The sequence below is a fragment of the Pyrgilauda ruficollis genome, unplaced genomic scaffold (genome assembly GCF_017590135.1).
Source record: "Pyrgilauda ruficollis isolate IOZ18807 unplaced genomic scaffold, ASM1759013v1 scaffold54, whole genome shotgun sequence".
NCBI classification, from domain to species: domain Eukaryota; kingdom Metazoa; phylum Chordata; class Aves; order Passeriformes; family Passeridae; genus Pyrgilauda; species Pyrgilauda ruficollis.
In genome coordinates, this window is record NW_024527044.1 from 9095674 (window position 1) to 9120675 (window position 25002).

The 25002-nt window shown below is 52.4% G+C and overlaps 2 protein-coding genes across 2 annotated transcripts; one reads left to right on the plus strand and one right to left on the minus strand.

The window, feature by feature from the left end:
* Nucleotides 1-2039: 2039 nt before the first annotated feature.
* PNOC (prepronociceptin) lies at nucleotides 2040-12655 on the plus strand. Its single transcript, XM_041480854.1, has 3 exons — nucleotides 2040-2162; nucleotides 8734-9049; nucleotides 12438-12655. The coding sequence occupies exons 1-3, from the start codon at nucleotides 2040-2042 to the stop codon at nucleotides 12476-12478; spliced, it is 480 nt and encodes a 159-aa protein (XP_041336788.1). The 3' UTR covers nucleotides 12479-12655.
* A 7477-nt stretch (nucleotides 12656-20132) lies between these two features.
* On the minus strand, nucleotides 20133-25002 carry ZNF395 (zinc finger protein 395). The gene is made up of 5 exons (XM_041480856.1): nucleotides 24998-25002; nucleotides 24007-24448; nucleotides 23790-23890; nucleotides 21340-21561; nucleotides 20133-21257 (listed from the first exon to the last, which is right to left on the minus strand). The coding sequence occupies exons 1-5, from the start codon at nucleotides 25000-25002 to the stop codon at nucleotides 21146-21148; spliced, it is 882 nt and encodes a 293-aa protein (XP_041336790.1). The 3' UTR covers nucleotides 20133-21145.

Here is a 25002-nt window from a genome sequence, read left to right on the forward strand (position 1 = left end):
CCCCATGTTTGTCACCTCTGTGTGATCCTTTAATTGTCCCCTCCCCTGGTGCCACATCTCCATCCTTTTCCCTCTATTTGGTCCTGTCATTGTCCCCTCCCCTGGTGCCACATCCCCATCCTGTCCCTCTCTCTGGTCCCCTCATGGTCTCCTAATCCCGGTGCCACGTCTCCCTCTGTTGTCCCTCTCGGTCCCCTCTCTCAGCTCTCTGAACTGTCCCCTCTCCTGGTGCCACATCCCCAGCTCTGTCACCTCTGTGCACTCCCTGAATTGTCCCCTACACCCGGTGCCACATCTCCCTCTCTTGTCCCTCTTTGTCCCCTCTGTCCGCTCCCTGGATTGTCCCCTACACCTGGTGCCACATCCTGATTTCTGCCATCTGTCCAATCCCTGAATTGTCCCCTCCCCTGGTGCCACATCCTGATTTCTGCCACCTCTGTCCAATCCCTGGATTGTCGCCTACACCCGGTGCCACATCCCCATCCTGTCACCCCTCTGTCACCTGTCCGGTCCCCTCATTGTCCCCTACACCCGGTGCCACATCCCCATTTCCATCCACTCTGTCACCTCTGTCCAATCCCTGAATTGTCCCCGAATTGTCCCCTAAACCTGTTGGCCAAGCCGGCAGTGACACGGAATTCTCCGGGAATTCTCCGGGACTGGCGCTCCCATTCCAGCAATCCCTGCTGGACCCGCCCAGGACAGGGACAGGGACAGGGACAGGGGTGGCACGTCCCCAGAGCCACCCCAGAGCAGGACTGGGAATTGTCCCTGGGTGGGAACAGCTGGGAACGCGCTGTCCCTGCTAAAATAACCCGGAGCTGTCCCGGGACACCGAGAGGGACAATCCCAAACCTTTGGGGTCAGATTTTTTTTTATGTCGCAGGATTTTTTCGGGATTTTGTGGGATTTTATTGGGATCTCGCAGGATTTTTTTTTTCATGGGACTTTTTGGGATTTGGTGGGGTTTTGATGGGTTTTTGTGCGTTTTTTTTGGAATTTTTTTTGAATTTCACAGGGGTTTGTGGGGTTTTTTTTTGATTTCGCTGGGTTTTGCAGGATTCTTTTGGGATTCCGCGGGTTTTTTGGGATTTGGTGGGGTTTTGGTGGGTTTTTGTTTGATTTTCTGGGATTTCACAGGGTTTTTTTGGGATTCTGTGGGATATTTTTTGGGATTTCACGGGGCTTTTTGGGATTCCATGGGATTTTTTGGGGGATTTTGCAGGGTTTTACGGGATTTTTTTGGGGATTTTGCAGGGTTTTACGGGATTTTTTTTGGGGATTCCGCAGGGTTTCACAGGATTATTTTGGATCTTGCAGGATTTTTTTTTGATTTCACAGAATCTTTTTGTGATTTCACAAGATTTTTTTGTGATTTCACGGGATTTTTTGGTGATTTCGCAGGATTTTTTTGTGATTTCACAGGATCTTTTTGTGATTTCACAGAATTTTTTGTGATTTCACAGGATCTTTTTGTGATTTTCAGGATTTTTTGTGATTTCGCAGGATTTTTTTGTGATTTCACAGGATTTTTTTTGTGATTTCACAGGATTTTTTTGGATTTCACAGGATTTTTTTGGATCTTGCAGGATCTTTTTGTGATTTCACAGGATTTTTTTGGATTTCACAGGATTTTTTTGGATCTTGCAGGATCTTTTTGTGATTTCACAGGATTTTTTGGTGATTTCACAGGATTTTTTCGTGATTTCACAGAATCTTTTTGTGATTTCTCAGGATTTTTTTGTGATTTCACAGGATTTTTTTGGATCTTGCAGGATCTTTTTGTGATTTCTCAGGATTTTTTCGTGATTTCACAGGATTTTTCCGTGATTCCCCAGGGTTTTTTTTGATTTCGCGGGAGGGTTTTTTTTTGGATTCCGCGGGGGGTTTTTTTTGGATTTCGCAGGGGTTTTTTTGGATTTCGCAGGGTTTTTTTTGGATTTCGCAGGGTTTTTTCCCATTTTGTCGGATTTTTTGGGGCTCCCTCGGGGTTCTGGGTGCCCGGGGGTGACGGGCGTGTCCCCGCAGGCGGTGGCACCATGCGGGCCGTGCTCTGGGACCTGCTGCTGCTGCTGTGGCTCTGCGCCCGCGCCCGCGGCGACTGCCGAGGCGACTGCCTGCACTGCGACCGCCAGCTCTACCGCGACAGCTTCGACGTCCTCGTGAGTGCCACCAGCGTCCCTGTCCCCATACTGGGGACATGGGAGCCATCTTCCTTCTGCCAGGGTCTGGGGGACATCGGGAGTGCCACCGGGGCCCCTGTCTCCATATGGGGGACCTGGGGGACATCGGGAGTGCCACCGGGGCCCCTGTCCCCACATGGGGGCTGGACATCGGAGTGCCACCGGGGTCCCTGTCCCCATATGGGGGGTCTTGGGGCTGGGGGACATCGGAGTGCCACCAGGGTCCCTGTCCCCACATGGGGGGTCTGGGGGCTGGGGGACATCAGGAGTGCCACCGGGGTCCCTGTCCCCATATGGGGGACCTGGGGGACATCGGAGTGCCACCAGGGTCCCCGTCCACATGCCAGGGGGATATGGGAGCCATCTTCCTTCTGCCAGGTGCTGGGGGACATCGGGAGTGCCACCAGGGTCCCTGTCCCCATACTGGGGGGTAGGGACATCGGGAGTGCCACCGGGGTCCCTGTCCCCATATGGGGGGTCTTGGGGCTGGGGGACATCGGAGTGCCACCAGGGTCCCTGTCCCCACATGGGGGGTCTGGGGGCTGGGGGACATCAGGAGTGCCACCGGGGTCCCTGTCCCCATATGGGGGACCTGGGGGACATCGGAGTGCCACCAGGGTCCCCGTCCACATGCCAGGGGGATATGGGAGCCATCTTCCTTCTGCCAGGTGCTGGGGGACATCGGGAGTGCCACAGCTGTCCCCATACTGGGGGATCTGGGTGCTCTTCTCCTTCTGCTGGGGTCTGGGGGACATCAGGAGTGCCACCAACTGTCCCTTGTCCCCACGCCTGGGGGATCTGGGTCAGGGGGACATCGGGAGTGCCACCGGGGCCCCTGTCCCCATATGGGGGGTCAGGGGGACATCGGGAGTGCCACAGCTGTCCCCTGTCCCCAGGCCTGGGGATATGGGAGTGCTTTTCCTTCTGACAGGGGCTGGGGGACATCGGAAGTGCCACCGGGGTCCCTGTCCCCATAGGGGGGGGCTGGGGGACATTGGGAGTGCCACCAATGTCCCCTGTCCCCATGCCCTGGGGCATCTGGGAGCCCTTTTCCTTCTGCTGGGGTCTGGGGGACATTGGGAGTGCCACCAGGGTCCCCTGTCCCCATACTGGGGGATCTGGGTGCCATTTTCCTTCTGCTGGGGTCTGGGGGACATTGTCAGTGCCACCACCTCAGGGGGACATCGGGAGTGCCACCAATGTCCCCTGTCCCCATGCCCTGGGGGATCTGGGGAACATCGTCAGTGCCACCAATGTCCCCTGTCCCCATGCCCTGGGGCATCTGGGAGCCCTTTTCCTTCTGCTGGGGTCTGGGGGACACTGGGAGTGCCACCACCGCTGTCCCCTGTCCCCATGCCTGCGGCACCAATGTCCCCTGTCCCCATGCCCTGGGGCATCTGGGAGCCCTTTTCCTTCTGCTGGGGTCTGGGGGACATTGGGAGTGCCACCAGGGTCCCCTGTCCCCATACTGGGGGATCTGGGTGCCATTTTCCTTCTGCTGGGGTCTGGGGGACATTGTCAGTGCCACCACCACTGTCCCTTGTCCCCACGCCTGGGGGATCTGGGGGACATCTGGAGTGCCACCAACTGTCCCCTGTCCCCAGGCCTGCGGGATATGGGAGTGCTTTTCCTTCTGCCGGGGTCTGGGGGACATTGGGAGTGCCACCACCGCTGTCCCCATACTGGGAGATCTGGGTGCCATTTTCCCTCTGCTGGGGTCTGGGGGATTTGTGACTTGAGGGGAAGGTGCCACCTGCCACCATTGTCACTGTCACTGTCACTGTCACTGTCACTCCTGCGTGGGCACCGGGATGGTCCTGAGGGAAGGTGAAGATCCCAAATGAGGATGAAGATCCCAAACCAGGATGGTCCCAAACCAGGGTGAAGATCCCAAACCAGGGTGAAGATCCCAAATGAGGATGGTCCCAAATGAAGATGAAGATCCCAAATGAGGATGAAGATCCCAAACCAGAAAGGTCCCAAGGGAAGGTGAAAATCCCAAACCAGGATGAAGATCCCAACGCAGGGAGAAGATCACAACTCAGGGTGAAGATTCTAAATCAGGATGGTCCTGAGGGAAGTAGAAGATCCCAAATGATGTTGAAGATCCCAAATCAGGATGGTCCCAAATGAGGATGAAGATCCCAAACCAGGAAGGTCCTGAGGGAAGGTGAAAATCCCAACTCAGGGTGAAGATCCCAACTCAGAGTGAAGATCCCAAATGAGGGTGAAGATCCCAAACGAGGGTGAAGATCCCAAACCAGGATGAAGATCCCAAACCAGGGTGAAGATTCTAAATCAGGATGGTCCTGAGGGAAGTAGAAGATCCCAAATGAGGTTGAAGATCCCAAATCGGGCTGAAGATCCCAAATCAGGATGGTCCCAAATGAGGATGAAGATCCCAAACCAGGAAGGTCCTGAGGGAAGGTGAAAATCCCAACTCAGGGTGAAGATCCCAACTCAGAGAGTGCCACCATTGTCACGGTGAAGATCCCAAACGAGGGTGAAGATCCCAAACCAGGATGAAGATCCCAAACCAGGGTGGTCCCAAGACCCCAGCCATCCCCAGCTTCCATCCCCACCGCTGCCTCACCCATCCCAAACCCCCGAGGAGCCTCCAAAATCCCGCTCGGAGCTCAGGCTGGGTGGGAGGAGCTCGGAGATCCCGCAGCTCCTCCAGGCCTTGGTTTGCATCCCACACGGGACGGGAAGCGCCGTGACACCGGAATTTTGGGGTTTCCAGCTCCTAAATCCTTTCTGTTCCCCTCCCTGAGCCGTGTCTGTGTCCCGGCATTCCCGGGGGATTGTCCACCTCCCCCGTTTATTTGGGATAACAAATCCCACCGGGTGGACACGTCCCCCCATTCCCAAAAGGAGCCGGCAGCTCGGAAGCCCCCAGGGTTGGGAAATATCCCAAAAATCCCAGGAGAAACCAGAAACTTCCAGGAGATGCTGGAGCCACCCCAGTGCCACCAAGGCCACGTCACTGCCACCAAGTTTTGGGGTGCCACCACCCTGCTTGGGCCCCAAAACGTCGTTTAGAACGCACCAGAACCTCTGTGAGATCCCATTTTCCTGCCTGGTCCTGCTCCTGGAGCTCCAGCCGGAACCTCGGGGAGGAGCTGGGGGGGTCGGTGGCCCATGGACCCTGTGGCAGCTCCTATCCCAAAGCCAGAGCAGTTGGAACCGGAATTTGGGGTCTCCTGGGGCTTGGTTTGGGCTGGAAGGAGCCTCGTGGTGGGATCTGGGATCTCCTGAGGTTTGGGTTGGAAGGAGCCTCGTGGTGGGAATTGGGATCTCCTGAGGTTTGGGTTGGAAGGAGCCTCGTGGTGGGATTTGGGATCTCCTGAGGTTCGAGCTGGAAGGAGCCTCGTGGTGGGATTTGGGATCTCCTGAGGTTCAGTTTGGGTTGGAAGGAGCCTCGTGGTGGGATTTGGGATCTCCCGGGGCTCGGTTTGGGCTGGAAGGAGCCTCATGGTGGGATTTGGGATCTCCAGGGGTTCAGTTTGGGCTGGAAGGAGCCTCATGGTGGGATTTGGGATCTCCCGGGGCTCGGTTTGGGCTGGAAGGAGCCTCGTGGTGGGATTTGGGATCTCCAGGGGTTAGGTTTGGGCTGGAAGGAGCCTCGTGGTGGAGTTCGGGGTCTCCTGAGGTTCAGTTTGAGCCTTGTGGTGGGATTTGGGATCTCCCGGGGTTAGGTTTGAGCCTCGTGGTGGGAGTTGGTGTGATCTTCCACCGTTTCCAAAGTGACGTCCGAGCAGGAGATCCCGGGAATTTCTGGTGCCAGGGAAGGGCAGGGACCGCCTGCTCCTCACGGTGTGGGTGACTCACCCCGGTGCCGGTCCCCAAGGCCACCAAAGCCACCAACCAAAGACGGGGAAGAACCTCCCCAGCTGGTTTTGGAGCACCGGCCGCTGTTCACCGAAGATTCCCGACAGAATTCCAGGGGACAGAAGCCACTTCCAGGAGAATTGTCACCTCAGCCCGGTGGCCCAGGAGCCTGGGACGTCCATGCCGGAGGGTGACAGGACCTTAGAGATGTCACCTCCATGGGATCCATCACTTCCAGCAGCACAGACCTTTCCAAAGCCTTGGAGATGCCAGGAGAAGACCTCGGCTCAGCGCGGGACGCCCTCGGTGTCTCCACAAGGCCCCACCCTAAAAAATCCTTGTCACCGCCTCGTTTGGGGACAATTCTCCCTCTTTTGGGGGTTGTGGGACGAGCCCTGGGGGGTGGGAAGAGCCGGTGGAGCTCCAGCCCTGAGCAGGACCGGTGGCCGCTCCCCGCTGGCCGGGCTGGTGGTGCCACGAGAAGGACGAAGACACCGTGAGGAACGGGATGGAGCGAGGGGTGGTTTGAGGGAAAAAAGGATAAAAAATGGATTTGAGGGTTTGAGGAGAGGACGGGGATCTCCACCTGGCTCACCTGGGCTGAAGCCAGCCGGGGATCAGCGTTTGAAGGACCCCACCACGGTGGAGACGTCGGGATGGACATGAGGACAACGCTTCCCTCCTGGGCCCTCCACCCACGGTTCCTTCCAGAGTTCACCGAGCTTGGTTCTTCCACGATTTCCTCCTGGATGGTTTTCCTGGGTGCTGGGTTTGGTGGCACCAAAAAAGGACTGGCCTGGAAAGGGATGAGATCTAACCATGGTGGGTTTGGTGGCACCAAAAAAGGACTTTCCATGTCCTGTTCGGCCTGGAAAGGGATGAGATCCAACCGTGGTGAGTTTGGTGACACCAAAAAAGGACTTTCCATGTCCTGTTTGGCTTGGAAAGGGATGAGACCCAACCGTGGTGGGTTTCGTGGCACCAAAAAAGGACTTTCCATGTCCTGTCTGGCCTGGAAAGGATGAGACCCAACCGTGGTGGGTTTGGTGGCACCAAATAAGGACTGGCCTGGAAAGGGATGAGACCCAACCGTGGTGGGTTTGGTGGCACCAAAAAAGGACTTTCCATGTCCTGTTTGGCTTGGAAAGGGATGAGACCCAACCGTGGTGGGTTTGGTGGCACCAAAACCCCACAGCAGGGACAGGTCCGTGTCCTGTCCAGCCTGGAAAGGGACAGGATCCAACCGTGGTGGGATGAACCCCTGGGGGCCGAAGGACGCCGGTGACGAAGGGACGTGGTGGGAACGGCCGTTCCTGGGGCTGGAGGAGCTGGAGGCCCCTCCTGCCTTTGAGGAAGGATGGAGGAGGATCTGGGAAGCTTCCCGTGAATCCCCAGTGAGGTGCTGGAGCACGGAGCTTTTCCATCTCCATCCTGTGGAGCTGCTCTGAAGGAGTGGAGGACGGGAAGGTCACCGGGAGCAGCCAGCGTGGATTTATGGAGGAGCAGTGGGGCTTGACCAGCCTGAGGCTGGGCCTGACCTTCATCCCGGTGTCCCGTGACATCCTCGAGGACAATCACGGAGCGGATAAACCCGGAGCACCAGGAATCCTTCAGGATAACGGGGCAGGAGAGCCTCAGCAGATGCTGCAGAGCTGGGAGGGCTGGTGGGACCCCGCAGGCTTCTGCTGCCATCCAGAGGAACATTCCCAGCTGGAGAAACCTCGGGAACAGCAAAGTTGCATCCTTGACGAGGAACAACTCCAGACACCAGGACCTGCCATGGGAACAGGCCAGAGGTCCCTTCCCACCTCTGCTGTCCCTTCCCACATCCACCATCCCATCCCACCTCCACCATCCCATCCCACCTCCAACCCGTCCCACCTCCATCCCATCACACTCGATGATTTCTGGGCTGTGGCCCCCAGCAGAGCTCGGAGCGGCGGCGCAGGAGCTCTGAATTCCTTGGCACAGCCTGGGGCGTGTCCGGGGGAGCTGGAGAGCGCTGCTGAGCATCTCCACCCCCTTCCAGCCCTGGGCGCCCAGCAGGGGCTCGGGCAGGAGGCACCTCCGGGATGAGGCCGAGGAGCTGCCGGCACCTTCCCACGGCGCTTCCAATGGGATGGTGTCGGGATGGCACCCATGGGATGGGCACCTATGGGATGGCACCTATGGGATGGGCACCCATGGGATGGCACCTATGGGGACACCCATGGGATGGCACCCATGGGGACACCTATGGGATGGCATCCATGGGATGGGCACCCATGGGATGGCACCCATGGGATGGCACCTATGGGATGGCACCCATGGGATGGGCACCCATGGGATGGCACCTATGGGATGGCACCCATGGGATGGGCACCCATGGGATGGCACCTATGGGGACACCTATGGGATGGCACCTATGGGATGGCACCTATGGGATGGGCACCTATGGGACGGGCACCTATGGGATGTCAGTTATGCACACCTATGGGCACCATGTCACCTATGGGATGGACACCTATGGAATGTCACCCATGGGATGTCACCTATGGGACAGACACCTATGGGACAGACACCTATGGGATGTCACCTCTGGGGACCCCTATGGGCACCACGTCACGGCCGGGCACCCTCCGGGCAGCGTGCGGACGGGCGGGGGGCGCGGGCACGCCACCGTTCCCGGCGGTCCCTCCCGGCCCCGGCCCGGCCGTGACGCGCGGCGCGTTCCCCGCAGATCTGCATCCTGGAGTGCGAAGGCCGAGCCGTGCCCCGCGCCACCTGGGAGCTGTGCGCGGCCGCCGGCCGAGCGGCGCCGCGGCCCCGCCGCCTCTCGGGCCGGCCCTGGCCCTCGGGCCGCCAGCACGACGAGCAAGAGGAGGAGGAGGAGGAGGAGGACATTTCGCGGCGGCCGGGAGCGGGCCGGGCGGCCAAGGGGGTGCAGAAGAGGTACGGGGGCTTCATCGGGGTGCGCAAGTCGGCGCGGAAGTGGAACAACCAGAAGAGGTTTAGCGAGTTCCTGAAGCAGTACCTGGGCATGGCGCCGCGCTCCAGTGAGTACGGCCGCGGCGGCGGCGCCGGCGACGCCCAGGAGAGCTAAGCGGGATCCAACCCTCCACCCCGCCCGCCACATCCCATGGGTGCCATCCTACAAGGGGGCCATCACCAAGAGACAAATCCCATTCGGAAAAAAAACGGCTCGGAAACACCGGCGCCGGCCGGCCACCGGGAGGGACGCGGGGACACGCGGGGACGCCGCTGGGGCACCTCTGGGCACCTTGGGGTCACCTTCGGGATGGCCCTGGGGTCACCCTTGGGGATGCCTTCAGGGTCACCTTTGAGGTCACCTCTGGGGTCGCCCTTGTGGGCGCCCTTGGGGACACCTTTGGGGGCACCTTTGGGGACACCTTTGGGGTCACCGTCAGGGTCACCTTTGGGCTTGCCTATGGGGTCACTCTCACGGTCACCCTTGTGGTTGCCCTCGTGGTCACCTCTGGGGTCACCTTCAAGGTCACCTTTTCGGTCATCCTTGTGGTCACCCTTGGGGACACCCTCTGGGGCACCTTTGGGGGTGCCATCAGGGTCACCTTTGGGGTCATCCTTGTGGTCACCCTTGGGGACACCTTTGGGGTCACCTCTGGAGCACCTTTGGGGGTGCCATCAGGGTCACCTTTGGGTTTGCCTTCATGGTCACCTTTGAGGTCACCTTTGGGGTCACTCTCACGGTCACCCTTGTAGTTGCCCTTGTGGTCACCATTGGGGTCACCTTCAGGGTCACTTTCAAGGTCACCTTTGGGATCATCCTTGTGGTCACCCTTGGGGACACCTTTGTGGTCACCCTCAGGGTCACCTTTGGGGTGACCCCACCTTCAAGGTTGCTTTTGGTGTCACCTTTGGTGTCAATCAGGGTCACCTTTGGGGTCATCCTTGTGGTCACCCTTGGGGACACCTTTGTGGTCACCTTTGGGGTCATCTTTGGGGTTGCTCTCATGGTCACCTTTGGGGTCACCTTTGGGGTCACCTTCGTGGTCACCTTCGTGGTCACCTTCGGGGTCGCCTTTGGGGTCACCCTCAGGGTCACCTTTAGGGTGACTCCGCTTTTGAGGTTGCCTTCAGCAGGTCACCTTTGTTGTCACCTGTGAGGTCACCTTCGGTGTCACCTTTGAGGTCACCCTCAAGGTCACCATTGGGGTCACCACTGGGGTCACCTTTGGTGTCCCCTCCCAGGTCACCACTGGGGTCACCCTCAGGGTTGCCCTCAGGGTCACTTTCAGGTTGGGGTCACCCTCAGGGCCACCTTTGGGGTCACCCTCTGGGTCATCTTTGGTGTCCCCTCCCAGGTCACCGCTGGGGTCACCCTCTGGGTCACCTTTGGGGTCACCCTCTGCGTCAACCTCAAAGTCACCTTCGAGGTCACTTTGGGGTCACCTTTGGGTCCCTCCAGGGCTGCCCTCAGGGTCACCTTCATTGTCACCCTGGGTGTCACCTTTGGGTCACCTTCCAGGTCACCCTGGGTGTCACCTTTGGGTCACCTTCCAGGTCACCTTGGTGTCACCTTCGGGTCCCCCTGGGTGTCCCCTGGGTGTCCCCTGGGTGTCACCGGGGCTGCTGCTCCCCATCCTGCACGGGTCGGTTCCCCCCAATAAAAAATTGGGAAAAAATCAACAAAATTCCAAATAAATACAGGAAATGTTTAAAAAAAAAAAGAGAGTTTTTTAAAAAATGAAATTGAAAAGGATTTAAAATTCCAAAGAGAATAAAATAGGAATTCAAAATAATATTAAATAAAGAAAATGCGGGAAAAAAATTCAAATTTCACGACGTGGAAATCAAGAATTTCAATGAAAAGGATAAATGGAAAATATTTAAAAGAAATAAAAATAAATTAAAAAATAAATTTAAAATAAGTTTAAGAGTATTTAAAATAAATAAAGGATAAATTACAAAGATATTGTAAAAAAAGAAAGGATAAATTTAAAAATTATTTTACAAGGAATAAAGAATTAAATGGAATTATTTAAAAGAAATAAAAGATGGATCAAAATTATTTAAAAGAGGTTTAAAAAATGAATCTAAATATTTAATATGGAAGAAAAGCTTTTAAAATAAATTTTAAAGGTGAACAGAATTCAAATTAAATTCAGTTGAATTTAAAAAGAAATAGCTGGGAAAATTTTAATAAACTAAATTAAATTTAGAAAAAATAAAGTAAAATAAATAAATAAAAGGAAATTTAAAAATAAATAAAATAAAAATAAATTAAAATGAAAATTTAAAAATAAAAAGTGAAAATAAATGAAATCAAAATAAAATTAAAACAAACAAAAGTCAAACCCCATTTCAAATGAACCAATTCCTGCCCAGAACGCTCCAGTCCCACGCTGTAATTCCCCCAAAAATTGGGAAATTTGGGAGAATTTTCACATTTTTCCACTTTTTTAAACAAAATTTTTCCTTTTTTTCCCCTCCCTGGGTGGAATCTCCCAAAATTCCGGGAGAAAAATTCCCAAATTCCAAAATTCCCTCTCTGCCCTCGGCTCAGCTGCTTTGGCCTTTCTTTCTTTTTTACCTTTTTTTTCCCCAATTTTTAATTTTTTTTCTCTTTTTTTCTCTTTTTTTTTTTATTTCCCTTTCCCCTCACTTTTAATTTTTTTCTCTTTATTTCCTTTTTTTCCCCTTCCCCCCACTTTTTAAATTTTTCCCCCCTTTTTTATTTTATTTTGTATTTTTAAAATTTATTTTCCCCATTTCATTTTGTGTTTTTTTTTCTTTTAATTTTATTATTTTTCTTTTTCCCCTTCCTTCCCCCATGTTATTTTATATTTATTTTTCTTCCCCCCTCCTTATTATTTTCCCCACTTTATTTTGTATTATTTTTATTATTCCCCCATTTAATTCTGTATTCTTTTTATTATTTTCCCCATTTTATTTTGTATTATTCCCATTATTTCCCCGATTTATTTTTGTACTATTTTTATTATTTCCCCCATTTTATTTTTGTATTATTTCTATTACTTCCCCCATTTTATTTTGTATTATTTCTATCATTTCCCCCATTTTGTTTTGTATTATTTCCATCATTTCCCCCATTTTATTTTGTATTATTTCCTCCATTTTATTTTGTATTATTTCCATCATTCCCCCATTTTATTTTCTATCATTTCCCCGTTATTATTTTGTATTATTTCTATCATTCCCCCATTTTATTTTGCATTATTTCCCCATTATTATTTCCCCATTATTATTTTGTATTATTTCTATCATTTTCCCCATTTTATTTTCTATCATTTCCCCGTTATTATTCTGTATTATTTCCATCATTCCCCCATTTTATTTTGCATTATTTCCCCATTATTATTTTGTATTATTTTGTATTATTTCCATCATTCCCCCGTTTTGTTTTGCATTATTCCCCCGTTATTATTTTGTGTGTTTCTGTAGCGTTCCGGCACCGCCTCCCGGCCCGGCCGAGGCCAAACTAAATCCCGGCTCCGCCTCCGGCGCGGCCCGAGCGCTCCCGGCGGGGCCCGAAGCGCTTCGGCTCCCGAGCTCCGAGGCCGCTCCTCGCCCTCCCGAGCTCCGCCTGCCCGGGGCCGACGCCTCCCGAGCGCTCCCGAACGTTCCCGACGCCTCCCGAGAGCTCACCCGAGCGCTCCCGAGCGTTCCGCCGACGCCTCCCGAGCGCTCCCGAACGTTCCCGACGCCTCCCGAGTGCTCCACCGAGAGCTCCCGAACATTCCCGACGCCTCCCGAGTGCTCCACCGAGAGCTCCCGATGTTTCCTGAGGCCTCCCGAGTGCTCCACCGAGAGCTCCCGAACATTCCCGACGCCTCCCGAGTGCTCCACCGAGAGCTCCCGAACATTCCCGACGCCTCCCGAGTGCTCCACCGAGAGCTCCCGAACATTCCCGACGCCTCCCGAGTGCTCCACCGAGAGCTCCCGAACATTCCCGACGCCTCCCGAGTGCTCCACCGAGAGCTCCCGAACATTCCCGACGCCTCCCGAGTGCTCCACCGAGAGCTCCCGAACATTCCCGACGCCTCCCGAGTGCTCCACCGAGAGCTCCCGAACATTCCCGACGCCTCCCGAGTGCTCCACCGAGAGCTCCCGATGTTTCCTGAGGGCTCCCCCGATGCCTCCCGAGCGTTCCCCCGACAGTTCCTGAGGGCTCCCCCGCCACTTCCCGCCGGCTACCGACGTTTCCTGAGGGCTCCCCCGCCGGTTTCTGACAGCTCCCGCGGGCTCTCCCGCCGGTTCCCGAGGGCTCCCGACGGCTCCTCCGAGGTCTCCCGACGGTTCCCGCCGGTTCCTGAGGGCTCTCCCGACGGCTCCCACGACAGCTCTCGAGGGCTCCCCCGCCGGTTCCCGCGGGCTCCTGAGGGCTCCCGAGGGCTCTCCCGAGGGCGCTCCCGAGGGCTCTCCCGAGGGCTCTGCCGCCGATTCCTGAGGGCTCCCGAGGGCTCTCCCGAGGGCGCTCCCGAGGGTTGCCGAGCGCTCCCGACGGCTCCTAAGGGCGCTCCCGCCGGTTCCTGAGGGCTCCCGCGGGCTCTCCCGAGGGTTGCCGAGCGCTCCCGAAGGCTCCCGAGAGTTCCCGACAGCTCCCGAGCGCCCCCTAGGGCTCCCCCGACAGCTCCCGAGGGCTCTCCCGAGCGCTTCCGAAGGCTCCCACGACAGCTCCCGAGAGTTGCCGAGCGCTTCCGAAGGCTCCCACGACAGCTCCCGAGGGCTCCCGAGAGCTCCCGAGCGCTGCCGAGAGTTGCCGAGCGCGGGAGGCCCCGCGCGAAAGCGACGCCGAAGGCGGAGGGAAAATGGGAATTTGGCACCAAAAAAATGGGATTTTGGACCAAAAATAAAAAGGATTTTTGACCAAAAAAAAAGGGAGTTTTGCGGGGAAAAATTGGGATTTTTTCGGAAAAAAATTTGAATTTTTGCCTCCCAAAAAAATTGGAATTTTGCCCCCAATAATGGGATTTTTTACCAAAAAAAATTGAATTTTTGCCCTCAAGAAATGCGATATTTGGCAATAAAAATCTGGAATTTTTTGGGGAAAAAAAATTAAAATTTTGACCAAAGTAAGGGGAATATTTGGCAAAAAAAAAATTTGGAATGTTTGCCAAAAGAAAGGAATTTTGGTAAAAATAAAATTGAATTTTTGCGGAAAAAAAATCAAATTTTTGCCAGAAAAAAATTGGAATTTTTGCCCAAAAAAAGGGATTTTTTGCCCAAAAAGAAAAATTTTTTAAAAATTGAATTTCCAAATTTTTTTTTCCAAAAAAAAAGGAATTTTCACCGAAAAAATTTGAATTTTTGCCCAAAACCCAGAATTTTTGCAAAAAAATTTTGAATTTTTTCCCCCCCCAAAACTGGAATTTTTGCCCTAAAATATTTTGAATTTTTTTGCAAAAATTTGAATTTTTGCCCGAAATAAAGGTGGAATTTTTGTAAAAAATAATTTGAATTTTTTGCCCAAAAAACCCACCAAAAAGGGAATTTTTTGTGGAAAAAAAAAGAATTTTCCCAAAAAATTTTGAATTTTTGCTAAAATTTTTTTTATTTTTTTTGCCCAAAACCAAAGGAATTTTTGCAAAAGAAAATTTAGTTTTTGCCCCAAAAAAATTGAATTTTGCCCCAAAAAAACCCTGAATTTTTGCCAAAAAATAATTTGGAATTTTTACCAAAAAATTTGGAATATTTTGCCCTTAAAAAATGCAATTTTTGCAAAAAAAAATATTGGAATTTTTACAAAAAAATTTGGAATTTTTGCCCTTAAAAAATGCAATTTTTGCAAAAAAAAAAATTTGGAATTTTTACTAAAAAATTTGGAATTTTTGCCCTTAAAAAATGCAATTTTTGCAAAAAAAAAAAATTGGAATTTTTACCAAAAAATTTGGAATTTTTGCCCCAAAAATTGGAATTTTTACAAAAAAAAATTTGGAATTTTTGCCAGAAAAAAAAAGCAATTTTTGCAAAAAAAAAAATTTGGAATTTTTACTAAAAAATTTGGAATTTTTGCCCTTAAAAAATGCAATTTTTGCAAAAAAAAAAATTGGGAATTTTTACTAAAAAATTTGGAATTTTTGCCCTTAAAAAATGCAATTTTTGCAAAAAAAATTTGAATTTTTACCAAAATTTCCCCCCAAAATTCTGGAAATTTTTATTGATTTGAATTCCAAAAAAAAAAAATTCCCAAAGCTCGGAGCCGTTCCTAAAAAAAAATTTTAAAAAATCTGAATATTTGGAAAATTCCGATGGGAAAATGGGAAAAAAAAAAAAAAAGGGAATTTCGGGATGAGCCCAAAATTTGGATTTTTTTGTCGTTTCTGAGATTTCTCCATTAAAGTTGTACAGAGCAAAAAATGGAAATAAATCGATTTATGGTTTGTAGCAGCTGATTGCAAATCGCGCACGGAATGGGGAAACGGGAATTTGGGGAAAAATGGGAATTTGGGGGGGTTTAGGAAAAAAATGGGGAAAAATTGGGAAAAATTGGGAATTTTGGGGGGATTTTATGGGGAAAAAATGGGAATTTTGGGGGATTTTATGGGGGAAAAATGGGAATTTTTTGGGGGTTTTATGGATGAAAAATGGGAATTTTTGGGGTTTTTTTAATGGGGAAAAAGATGGGAATTTTCTGGGGGAAAATGGGAATTTTTGGGATCTTTTCTGGAAAAAAATGGGATTTTTCAGGGGGAAAATGGGATTTTTTTCTGGGAAAAAAAGGGATTTTTTGGGGTTTTTTACTGGAAAAAAAATGGGATTTATAAGAGAGCAATGGAAAGAAGAATGGGATTAAAAAAGGATAAAAAAATTGGATTTTTGAGGGGAAAAATGGGGTATGGGCAATGCCAGGAATTCCAGGATTTTTTGGGGTTTTTTTTGGGATATTGCCCAATCCCCTGGAATTCTCCTGGAGGTCGGATCTGTGCGGTGACCTGGTGGGATTTGGGAATTCCGAGGGATCGGGACAGGGCAGATCCACGGAATTTGGGAATTCCAGAATGATCGGGACAGGGCAGATCCAGGGGATTTGGGAATTCTGAGGGATCGGGACAGGGCAGATCCACGGGATTTGGGAATTCTGAGGGATCGGGACAGGGCAGATCCACGGGATTTGGGAATTCCAGAGGGATCGGGACAGGGCAGATCCACGGGATTTGGGAATTCTGGAGGGATCGGGACAGGGCAGATCCACGGGATTTGGGAATTCCAGAGGGATCGGGACAGGGCAGATCCACGGGATTTGGGAATTCCAGAGGGATCGGGACAGGGCAGATCCAGGGGATTTGGGAATTCTGAGGGATCGGGACAGGGCAGATCCACGGGATTTGGGAATATTCCAGAGGGATCGGGATGGCAGATCCACGGGATTTGGGAATTCTGAGGGATCGGGACAGGTCAGATCCAGGGGATTTGGGAATTCTGAGGGATCGGGACAGGGCAGATCCAGGGGATTTGGGAATTCCAGAGGGATCGGGACAGGGCAGATCCACGGGATTTGGGATCTCCACAGGGATTGGGATTGGGACAGGTCGGATCTGTGGGATTTGGGATTTCCAAATGGATCGGGACAGGTGGGATCAGTGGGATTTGGGATCTCCAGAGGGATCGGGACAGGTCAGATCTGTGGGATTTGGGATCTCCAGAGGGATTGGGATCAGGATTGGGATCGGGACAGGTCCTATCCGTGGGATTTGGGAATTCCGAATGGATGGGGACAGGTCACACCTGTGGGATTTGGGATCTCTACAGGGATCGGGACAGGTTGGATCCATGGGATTTGGGCTCTCCAGAGGAATGGGGATGGGTCAGATCTGTGGGATTTGGGAATTCTGGAGGTCGGATCTGTGGGATTTGGGAATTCTGAATGGATCAGGACAGGTTGGATCCATGGGATTTGGGAGAGGGTGGATCTGAGGGATCAGGACAGGTGGGATCAGTGGGATCCAGACCGGTCAGACCAGTGGGGTTTGGGAATTCTGGAGGGATCAGGACACGTTGGATCCATGGGATTGGGACAGGACGGATCCATGGGATTTGGGATCTCCAGAGGGATCAGGACAGGTTGGATCTGTGGGATCGGGACAGGTTGGATCTGTGGGATTTGGGAATTCCAGAGGGATCGGGACAGGTTGGATCTGTGGGATCAATGGGATTTGGGGTCTCCAGAGGGACTGGGATTGGGACAGGTGGGATCCATGGGATTTGGGATCACCAGAGGGATCAGGACAGGTCAGATCCGTGGGATCGGGACAGGTGGGATCGTGGATTTGGGATCTCCAGAGTGACTGGGACAGGTTGGATCTGTGGGATTTGGGAATTCCAGAGGGATCAGGACAGGTTGGATCTGTGGGGTTTGGGATCTCCAGAGGGATTGGGATGGGTCAGATCTGTGGGATTTGGGACAGCTCGGATCCATGGGATCAGGACAGGTTGGATCTGTGGGATCGGGACAGCTCAGATTGATGGGATTTGGGGTCTCCAGAGGGATTTGGATTGGGACAGGTGGGATCTGTGGGATCAGGACAGGTGGGATCGTGGATTTGGGATCTCCAGAGAGACCGGGACAGGTCAGATAGAGGGGATTTGGGAATTTCGAATGGATCGGGACAGGTCAGACCTGTGGGATTTGGGATCTCCAGAGGGATTGGGATCAGGATTGGGAATGGAACAGGTCGGATCTGTGGGATTTGGGAATTCTGAATGGATCAGGACAGGTCGGATCCAGGGGATTTGGGAATTCCAGAGGGATCAGGACAGGTTGGATCTGTGGGATTTCGGATCTCCAGAGGGATCGGGACAGGTTGGATCCACAGGATTTGGGACAGGGCAGATCCATGAGATTTGGGAACTCTGAGGGTTTGGGATGGGTCAGATCCAGGGGATTTGGGAATTCTGGATGGATCGGGACAGGTCAGGTCCATGGGATGAGCTCAGGTCGGATCCGTGGGATTTGGGATCTCCAGAGGGATCGGGACAGGTTGGACCCATGGGATTTGGGAATTCCAGAGGGATTGGGATGGGTCAGATCTGTGGGATTTGGGACAGCTCGGATCCATGGGATCAGGACAGGATGGCTCTGTGGGATTTGGGATCTCCAGAGGGATCAGGACGGGTCAGATCCGTGGGACTGGGACAACTCCCAATCCATGGGATGAGCTCAGGTTGGATCCACGCGATTTGGGAATTCTGAGGGATCTGGACAGCTTGGATCTGTGGGATCAGGACAGCTCAGATCCCTGGGATTTGGGATCTCCAGAGGGATCGGGACAGCTCGGATCCACGGGATGAGCTCAGCAATGTGACCTTTCCAAGGCCAAATCCCAGACTTTTGACCCCATGGAATCTCCAGGGATCCAGGAACCCCATGGAATTCTCCAAGATGGAAAACCGGGATTTGTGTCCCGACAACCCCATGGAATTCTGCAGGATGGAAAACCGGGATTTGTGTCCCCACAACCCCATGGAATTCTCCAGGATGGAAAAGCGGGATTTGTGTCCCCACAATCCCATGGAATTCTCCAACATGGAAAACCGGGATTTGTGTCCCCACAATCCCATGGAATTCTCCAGCATGGAAAACCGGGATTTCTGTCCCCACAATCCCATGGAATTCTCCAAGATGGAAAGCCAGGATTTGTGTCCCCACAATCCCATGGAATTCTCCAAAATGAGGAAACGAGGAGGCAAATGGGGAAAAAAGGAAGAAAAAAGGAGGAAATGAGGAGGAAAATGGGTAAAAAGGAGGAAAAAAGGAGGAAATTATAAGAAAAATGAGGAAACAGAAAAATGGGGAAAAAAGGAGGGAATGAGGAGGAGAACAAGGGAAAAAAGGGGAAAAAAGGAAAAAATTAGAAATGAAAAGGGAGGGGGAAAGGAGAGAGGGAAAAGGAGGAAAATCAGGAAAAAAGGAGGAAATGAGGAGGGGAAAGGGGGAAAAATGAGGGGAAAAAAGGGAATTAGGAGGGGGAAAGGAGAGAGGAAAAAGGAGGAAAAAATAGGAAAAAAGGAGAGGAAAAAAGAGGGAAAAAAGGAAATTGGGGGAAAAGGAGAGAGGAAAACAGGAGGGGAAAACAGAAGGGGAAAAAGGAAAATAGGAGGGGAAAGGGAGGGGGAAAAGGAGGAAAACAGGGGAAAAGGGAGGAAAACAAGGAAAAAAGGAGGAAAAATGAGGAAAAAAGGGGAAATTAAGGAAAATGAGGGGGGAAGGGAGGGGGAAAATGGAGGAAATGAGGAGGGAAAAAGGAGGAAAACAAGGAAAAAAGGAGGAAATTAGGAGGGAAAAAGGAGGAAATGAAGAGGGGAAAGGGGAAAAAAGGATGAAAAATGGAGGAAAACAGGGAAAAAAGGAGGAAAAAAAGGAAAAAGGACAAAAAAAGGAAGCAAAGGCACCAAAGCTCCTCCAGGACGAGAAGCAGCAGCAACGTCCCCACCCCCAAACCCCCCTGGAGCCAATCCCAGAGCCAGCAAAATTCCTTTTATTTCCTTAAAATAAAAATCTAATCCATCATTTCCTCTGGCTGCTGTAAAAAAAAAAGGATTTTTTAAACCTTTATTTTTCTTTTTTTTTTAACAATAAAAATAGTATTTGGAAGACTGAGAAGCTGGGAAAGGGAGGGAGGATTCCTCAGGAATGAGTGGGGGAAATTCCAAATATTTCTTGAGTTGTAGCCAAGAAGCTGCTGGGATTGCTGGGAAAGGTGGAGATTTTGGGTTTGAGGTGGGAAAAATTCAAGATATTCACAGAAGGAAAGGAGAAGTTTAATAAATGAGCCACCCAGGGAGAGAAAAAGGAGAGAAAAAGGAGGGAGGAAAAAAAGGAGGAAAATAAAGGAGAAAAAGGAGGAGAAAAAGAGGAAGAGGAGAAGGAAAAAAGGGAAAAAATGAGGAAAAGGAGGAGGAAAATGGAGGAGAAAAAGAGGAAGAGGGGAAGGAAAAAAAGGGAAAAAATGAGGAAAAGGAGGAGGAAAAAAAGGGGAAAAAGGAGACAAAAAGGAGAAAAAATGAGGGGAAAAAAGGAGGAAAAAGGAAGAGGAAAAAGGAGGGGGAAAAGGGGGGAAAGAAAGAAAAAAGGAGGAGAAAAGGAAGAGAAAAAATGAGGACAAAGGGAAGAAAAAAGGAGAAAAAATGAGGAAAAAGAAAAAGGAGGAAAAAAGAAGGAAAAAAGGAGAAAAAAAGGAGGAAAAGGAGAAAAATGGCCCAAAAAACTCTCATGATTTTTTAAAATTTGAATTTTTGTCCCCAAAAACGGTCCTAAAATCTCTCTTGGGTTTCAAAATCCCAATTTTTGTCCCTAAAACTTCATCCCTGTCCCATTTTTGGGGCATTTTCCAGCAAATCTGGGAAATTCGGGAAAATTTTGGGTCCCCAAAGCACTCAGGACAAAATTTCCTCCTTTGCTGATGCCACGGGGAATTGATCAGGTTGAAAAGTGGGAAAAATGGGAATTTTTAAATTAAAATTCCCAAATTTCCCAGGGGATTCCCAGATTTCTGAGGGAATTCCCAGATTTCTGAAGGAATCTGGGTGGGAAAAGGGAAATAATGGGATGGAATTCAGTGTCTGCTTGCAGCAATGAGGAAATTCCTAAATTCCCGAGGAAATTCCCAAATTTCTGAGGAAATTCCCAGATTTCTGAGGGATTTCCTGAGGGAATTCCCAAATTCCTGAGGGAATTCAGGTGGGAAAAGGAGAATATGGAGGCGAAATTCAGTCTCTGCTCACAGCAAATGAGGAAATTCCCAAATTCGCGAGGCAATTCCCAAATTTCTGAGGGAATTCCCAGATTTCTGAGGGAATTCCAGGTGGGAAAATGGGAATAAGGAGGTGGAATTCAGTCTCTGCTCACAGCAATGAGAAAATTCCCTGATTCCTGAGGGAATTCCAGGTGGGAAAAGGGGAATAATGGGGCAGAATTCAGTCTCTGCTTGCAGCAATGAGAAAATTCCTGAGGAAATTCCCAAATTTATGAGGGAATTCCCAGATTTCTGAGGGAATTTGGGCGGGAAAAGAGGAATGCGGCAGCGAAATTCAGTCTCCACTCGCAGCAACGAAGGACTCCCGGATTTCTGAGGGAATTCCCAAATTCCTGAGGGAATTCCCAGACTCCTGAGGGAATTCCAGGTGGGCACGGGGGAACGGGGCAGTGAAATTCAGTCCAGGAAGCGCTGGCAGGCCTTTTTCCAGCGGCACGCCGTGCACCACTGCTCCCGGTGCTCGATGCCGTAAACCTTGCGGCATTTCTTGGCTTCGCCGCGGGTTTTTCTGGGAAAAGGGGGAATTACTGGGTTTTCCCGCTGGTGGGCTGAGGGATTTTGGGGGTTTTCGGGGTTTTTTGGGGTCTTACCTGGTGCTGAGGGAGGCGCGGGGCGGGGAGGCCACGAGGAGCCGGGGCGGCAGCAATGGCGGCGGCTGAGGGGCCTGAGGGTCGCTGAGGCTGAGGGAGCGGCTCCGCGCCTGAGGGGGGAAAAGGGGCAAAAAGGGCAAAAAAGGGGAGAAAAGGGGGGAAAAAGGGATGAAAAGGGGGTAAAAGGGGATGAAAAGGTGGAGGCGAGGGGTTTTGAGGGCTCTGTGCAAAAGTGTGCTCGGATGGGAAAGGTGGGAAGGGAGGGGAAAAGGGCGGGAAAAAAGGGCGGGAAAAAAGGGCGGGAAAAAAAGAGCGGGAAGGGGGGGAAAAAGGAGAAAAAAGGGAAAAAGTGAGGGAAAAGAGAAGGAAAAATGAAGGGAAAAGGAGAGGAAAAAAGGAAGGAAAAAAGGAGGGAAATAGGACTGAGAAAATGAGGAAAAAATGGGGGAAAGGATGGGGAAAAGGAGGGAAAGGGAGGGAAAAAGGAAGGGAAATGGAAAATGAAGGGAAAAGGAGGAAAAAAGGGGGAAAAGGGATAAAAAGGGGGAAAAGGAGGAGAAAAAGGGATAAAAAGGTCGAGGAGAGGGGTTTTGAGGGCTCTGTGCAAAAGTGTGCTTGGATGGGAAGGACGGGGGAAGGGGGGAAAAGGGTGGGAAAAAAAGGAGGGGAAAAAAGAGCAGGAAGTGGGGGAAAAAGGAGGGAAAAAGGGAAAAAATGAGGGAAAAGGAAAGAGAAATGAAGGGAAAAGGAGAGGAAAAAAGGAAGGAAAAAAAGGAGGGAAATAGGACTGAGAAAATGAGGAAAAATGGGGGAAGGGATGGGAAAAAGGAGGGAAATTGAGGGGAAATTGAGGGGAAGAGGGGGGAAGGGGGAAAAAGAAGGGGAAAAGGAGAAAAAGGGATAAAAAGGGGAAAAAGAGGGAAAAATGGGATTAAAAGATCAAGGTGAGGGGTTTTGAGGGGTCTGTGCAAAAGTGTGATTGGCTGGAAAGGGGGGTAAGGGGAAAAGAGGGGAAGAAGGGCCCATGGGGTGGGGGGGCACAGCTGGAAGCCACACCCGGGCAGGGGACACCAGGGGACAGGGACACAAATCCCTGAGCTGGGGACAGGGACAGAGACTGAAATCCCTGAGTTTGGGACAGGGACACAAATCCCTGAGCTGGGGACAGGGACAGGGACAGAATCCTGGAATGTTCCCATCTCTATCCCCAGCCATGTCCCCAACTCTGTCCCCAGTGATGCCACCAGTGATGTCCCCAGCTCTGTCCCCATGATGTCCCCAACATCCCCATGGATGCCCCCATGGATGTCCCCAGTGTCCCAGCCCTGTCCCCAGCCAGGTCTACCCCAGCTCTGTCCCCACCTCTGTCCCCATGGATGTCCCCAGGGATGTCCCCATATCTGTCCCCATGGATGCCCTCAGCCATGTCCCCAGCTCTGTCCTCACATCCCCAGTTCTATCCCTGTGGATGTCCCCAGGCAGGTCCCCAATGTCCCAGCTCTGTCCCCAGCCACGTTCCATCTCTACCCCCAGCTCAGTCCCCAGCCATGTCCCCGCTGTCCCCAGGGATGTCCCCAGGGATGTCCCCAATGTCCCAGCTCTATCCCCATGGATGTCCCCAGCCATGTCCCTGATGTCCTCATGGATGCCCCCAGCTGTGTCCCAGCTCTGTCCCCAGCTGTGTCCCCACGATGTCCTCAGCTCTGTCCCCAGGGCTGTCCCCAGGGCTGTTCCCAGCTCTGTCCCCAGCTCTATCCCCAGGGCTGTCCCCAGGGCTGTCCCCAGGGCTGGCCCCAGCCATGTCCCCCGCTCTGTCCCCAGCCAGGACACGGGACACGGGGACATGGGGACGGGGACACGGGGACATGGGGGACAGCAACACAGGGACATGGGGAACAGCATACATGGGGACATGGGGACAGCAACACGGGGACACGGGGACATGGGACACAGGGACATGGGGACACGGGGACATGGGGACATGGAGGACAGCAACACAGGGACACGGGGACATGGGGGACAGCATACATAGGGAGAACAGAGGGACACAGGGGACAACAGAGGGACACAGGACAGCAACACGGAGACATGGGTGACAGCAACATGGGGGACAACAGAGAGACATGGCAGACAGCAACAGAGGGACACAGTTGACAACAGGGGGACACAGGGACACGGGTGACAACAACAGAAGGACACAGGGACACAGGTGACAGCGAAGGGACAGAGGTGACAACAGAGGGATAAAGGTGACAGCAAAGGGACACGGGTGACAAGAGAGGGACAACGGCTTTGGTGACATGGAAGTGCCCATTTCCCACGGGATTTCCCACAGGAACTGGCAATTCCAGAGGGATCATTCCCAGGAGTTTGGGCCCGGGAATCCCGGGAATCCCGGGAATTCCGGGAATCCCGGGAATCCCGGGAATCCCGCAGCCCCAGTGCCTTACCCCAGGTGCCGGGTGCGCACGTGGCGCTTGATGCCGACGCCGGAGCGCAGCACTTTGCCGCAGCCGGGCCACAGGCACTTGAACAGCAGCCTGGCCGAGCCCTGGGGACAGAGAGCGCTGTCACCCCGCGCGGTGGCACCATCCCCTCCCCGCTGTCACCGTCCCCTGCCCGCTGTCACCGTCCCCTGCCCGCGGGCACAGGGACACCGGCACCCACCTTCCTGCGGCGCGGCGCGGGCTCGTCCGGCGCTGGGGGCTCGGGGTCGGTGTCGAAGCCGTCATCGCTCAGAGGGGACAAGGTGACACTGCCAGCACGGGGGGGAGGGGACGCGGTGGCACTGCCAGGGTGGTGAGGAGGGGACGCGGTGGCACTGCCAGGGTAATGAGGAGGGGACGCGGTGGCACTGCTGGGACAGTGGGGAGGGGACGCGGTGGCACTGCCGGGACAGTGCGGAGGGGACGCAGTGGCACTGCCAGGGTGGTGAGGAGGGGACGCGGTGGCACTGCCGGGACAGTGCGGAGGGGACGCGGTGGCACTGCCAGCGCTGCTCCAGTGACCGCTGGTGGTGCTGCTGCCACTGTCCGAAATGTCCCCGCTGTCCTTCCAGGGGTCACCGGCCGCCTGCGAGGCTGAGAGAGGGGACACGGTGGCACTGTCACTGAGGGGACACTGTGGCACTGTCACCGAGGGGATACAGGGACAGCTGAACCTGGATTTGGGATCACTGGGATTTGGGATCACTGGGATTTGGGATGGGAAGGGCCTGGATTTGGGATCACTGGGATTTGGGATCACTGGGATTTGGGATGGGAAGGGCCTGAATTTGGGATCACCGGGATCTGGAATCAATGGATGGAGCTGGGATGGAAATCACCTGGATTTGGGATCACCGGGATTTGGGATCAATGGATGGAGCTGGGATGGAAAACACCTGGATTTGGGATGACCGGGATCTGGGATGGGAAATGCCTGGATTTGGGATCACCGGGATCTGGAATCAATGGATGGAGCTGGGATGGAAATCACCTGGATTTGGGATCACCGGGATTTGGGATCAATGGATGGAGCTGGGATGGAAAACACCTGGATTTGGGATGACCGGGATCTGGGATGGGAAATGCCTGGATTTGGGATCACCGGGAATTGGGATCAATGGATGGAGCTGGGATGGAAAAGCCCCAAATCCGGGATATCAGAATCAGTTCACGGCAT

Excerpts from the sequence above, each read along its gene's own strand:
- ZNF395 (XM_041480856.1), bottom strand. Across the intron at positions 21,562-23,789 it reads GTGCGCACCCGGCACCTGGG|AGCCCTCAAAACCCCTCGCC; the intron begins GTAAGGCACTGG and ends ACTTTTGCACAG. Across the intron at positions 21,258-21,339 it reads CGCGCCTCCCTCAGCACCAG|AAAAACCCGCGGCGAAGCCA; the intron begins GTAAGACCCCAA and ends CCCTTTTCCCAG.
- PNOC (XM_041480854.1), top strand. The coding sequence starts at position 2,040 with ATGCGGGCCGTGCTCTGGGACCTGCTGCTGCTGCTGTGGCTCTGCGCC. Across the intron at positions 2,163-8,733 it reads GCGACAGCTTCGACGTCCTC|ATCTGCATCCTGGAGTGCGA; the intron begins GTGAGTGCCACC and ends CGTTCCCCGCAG. Across the intron at positions 9,050-12,437 it reads GGGCATGGCGCCGCGCTCCA|CGTTCCGGCACCGCCTCCCG; the intron begins GTGAGTACGGCC and ends GTGTTTCTGTAG.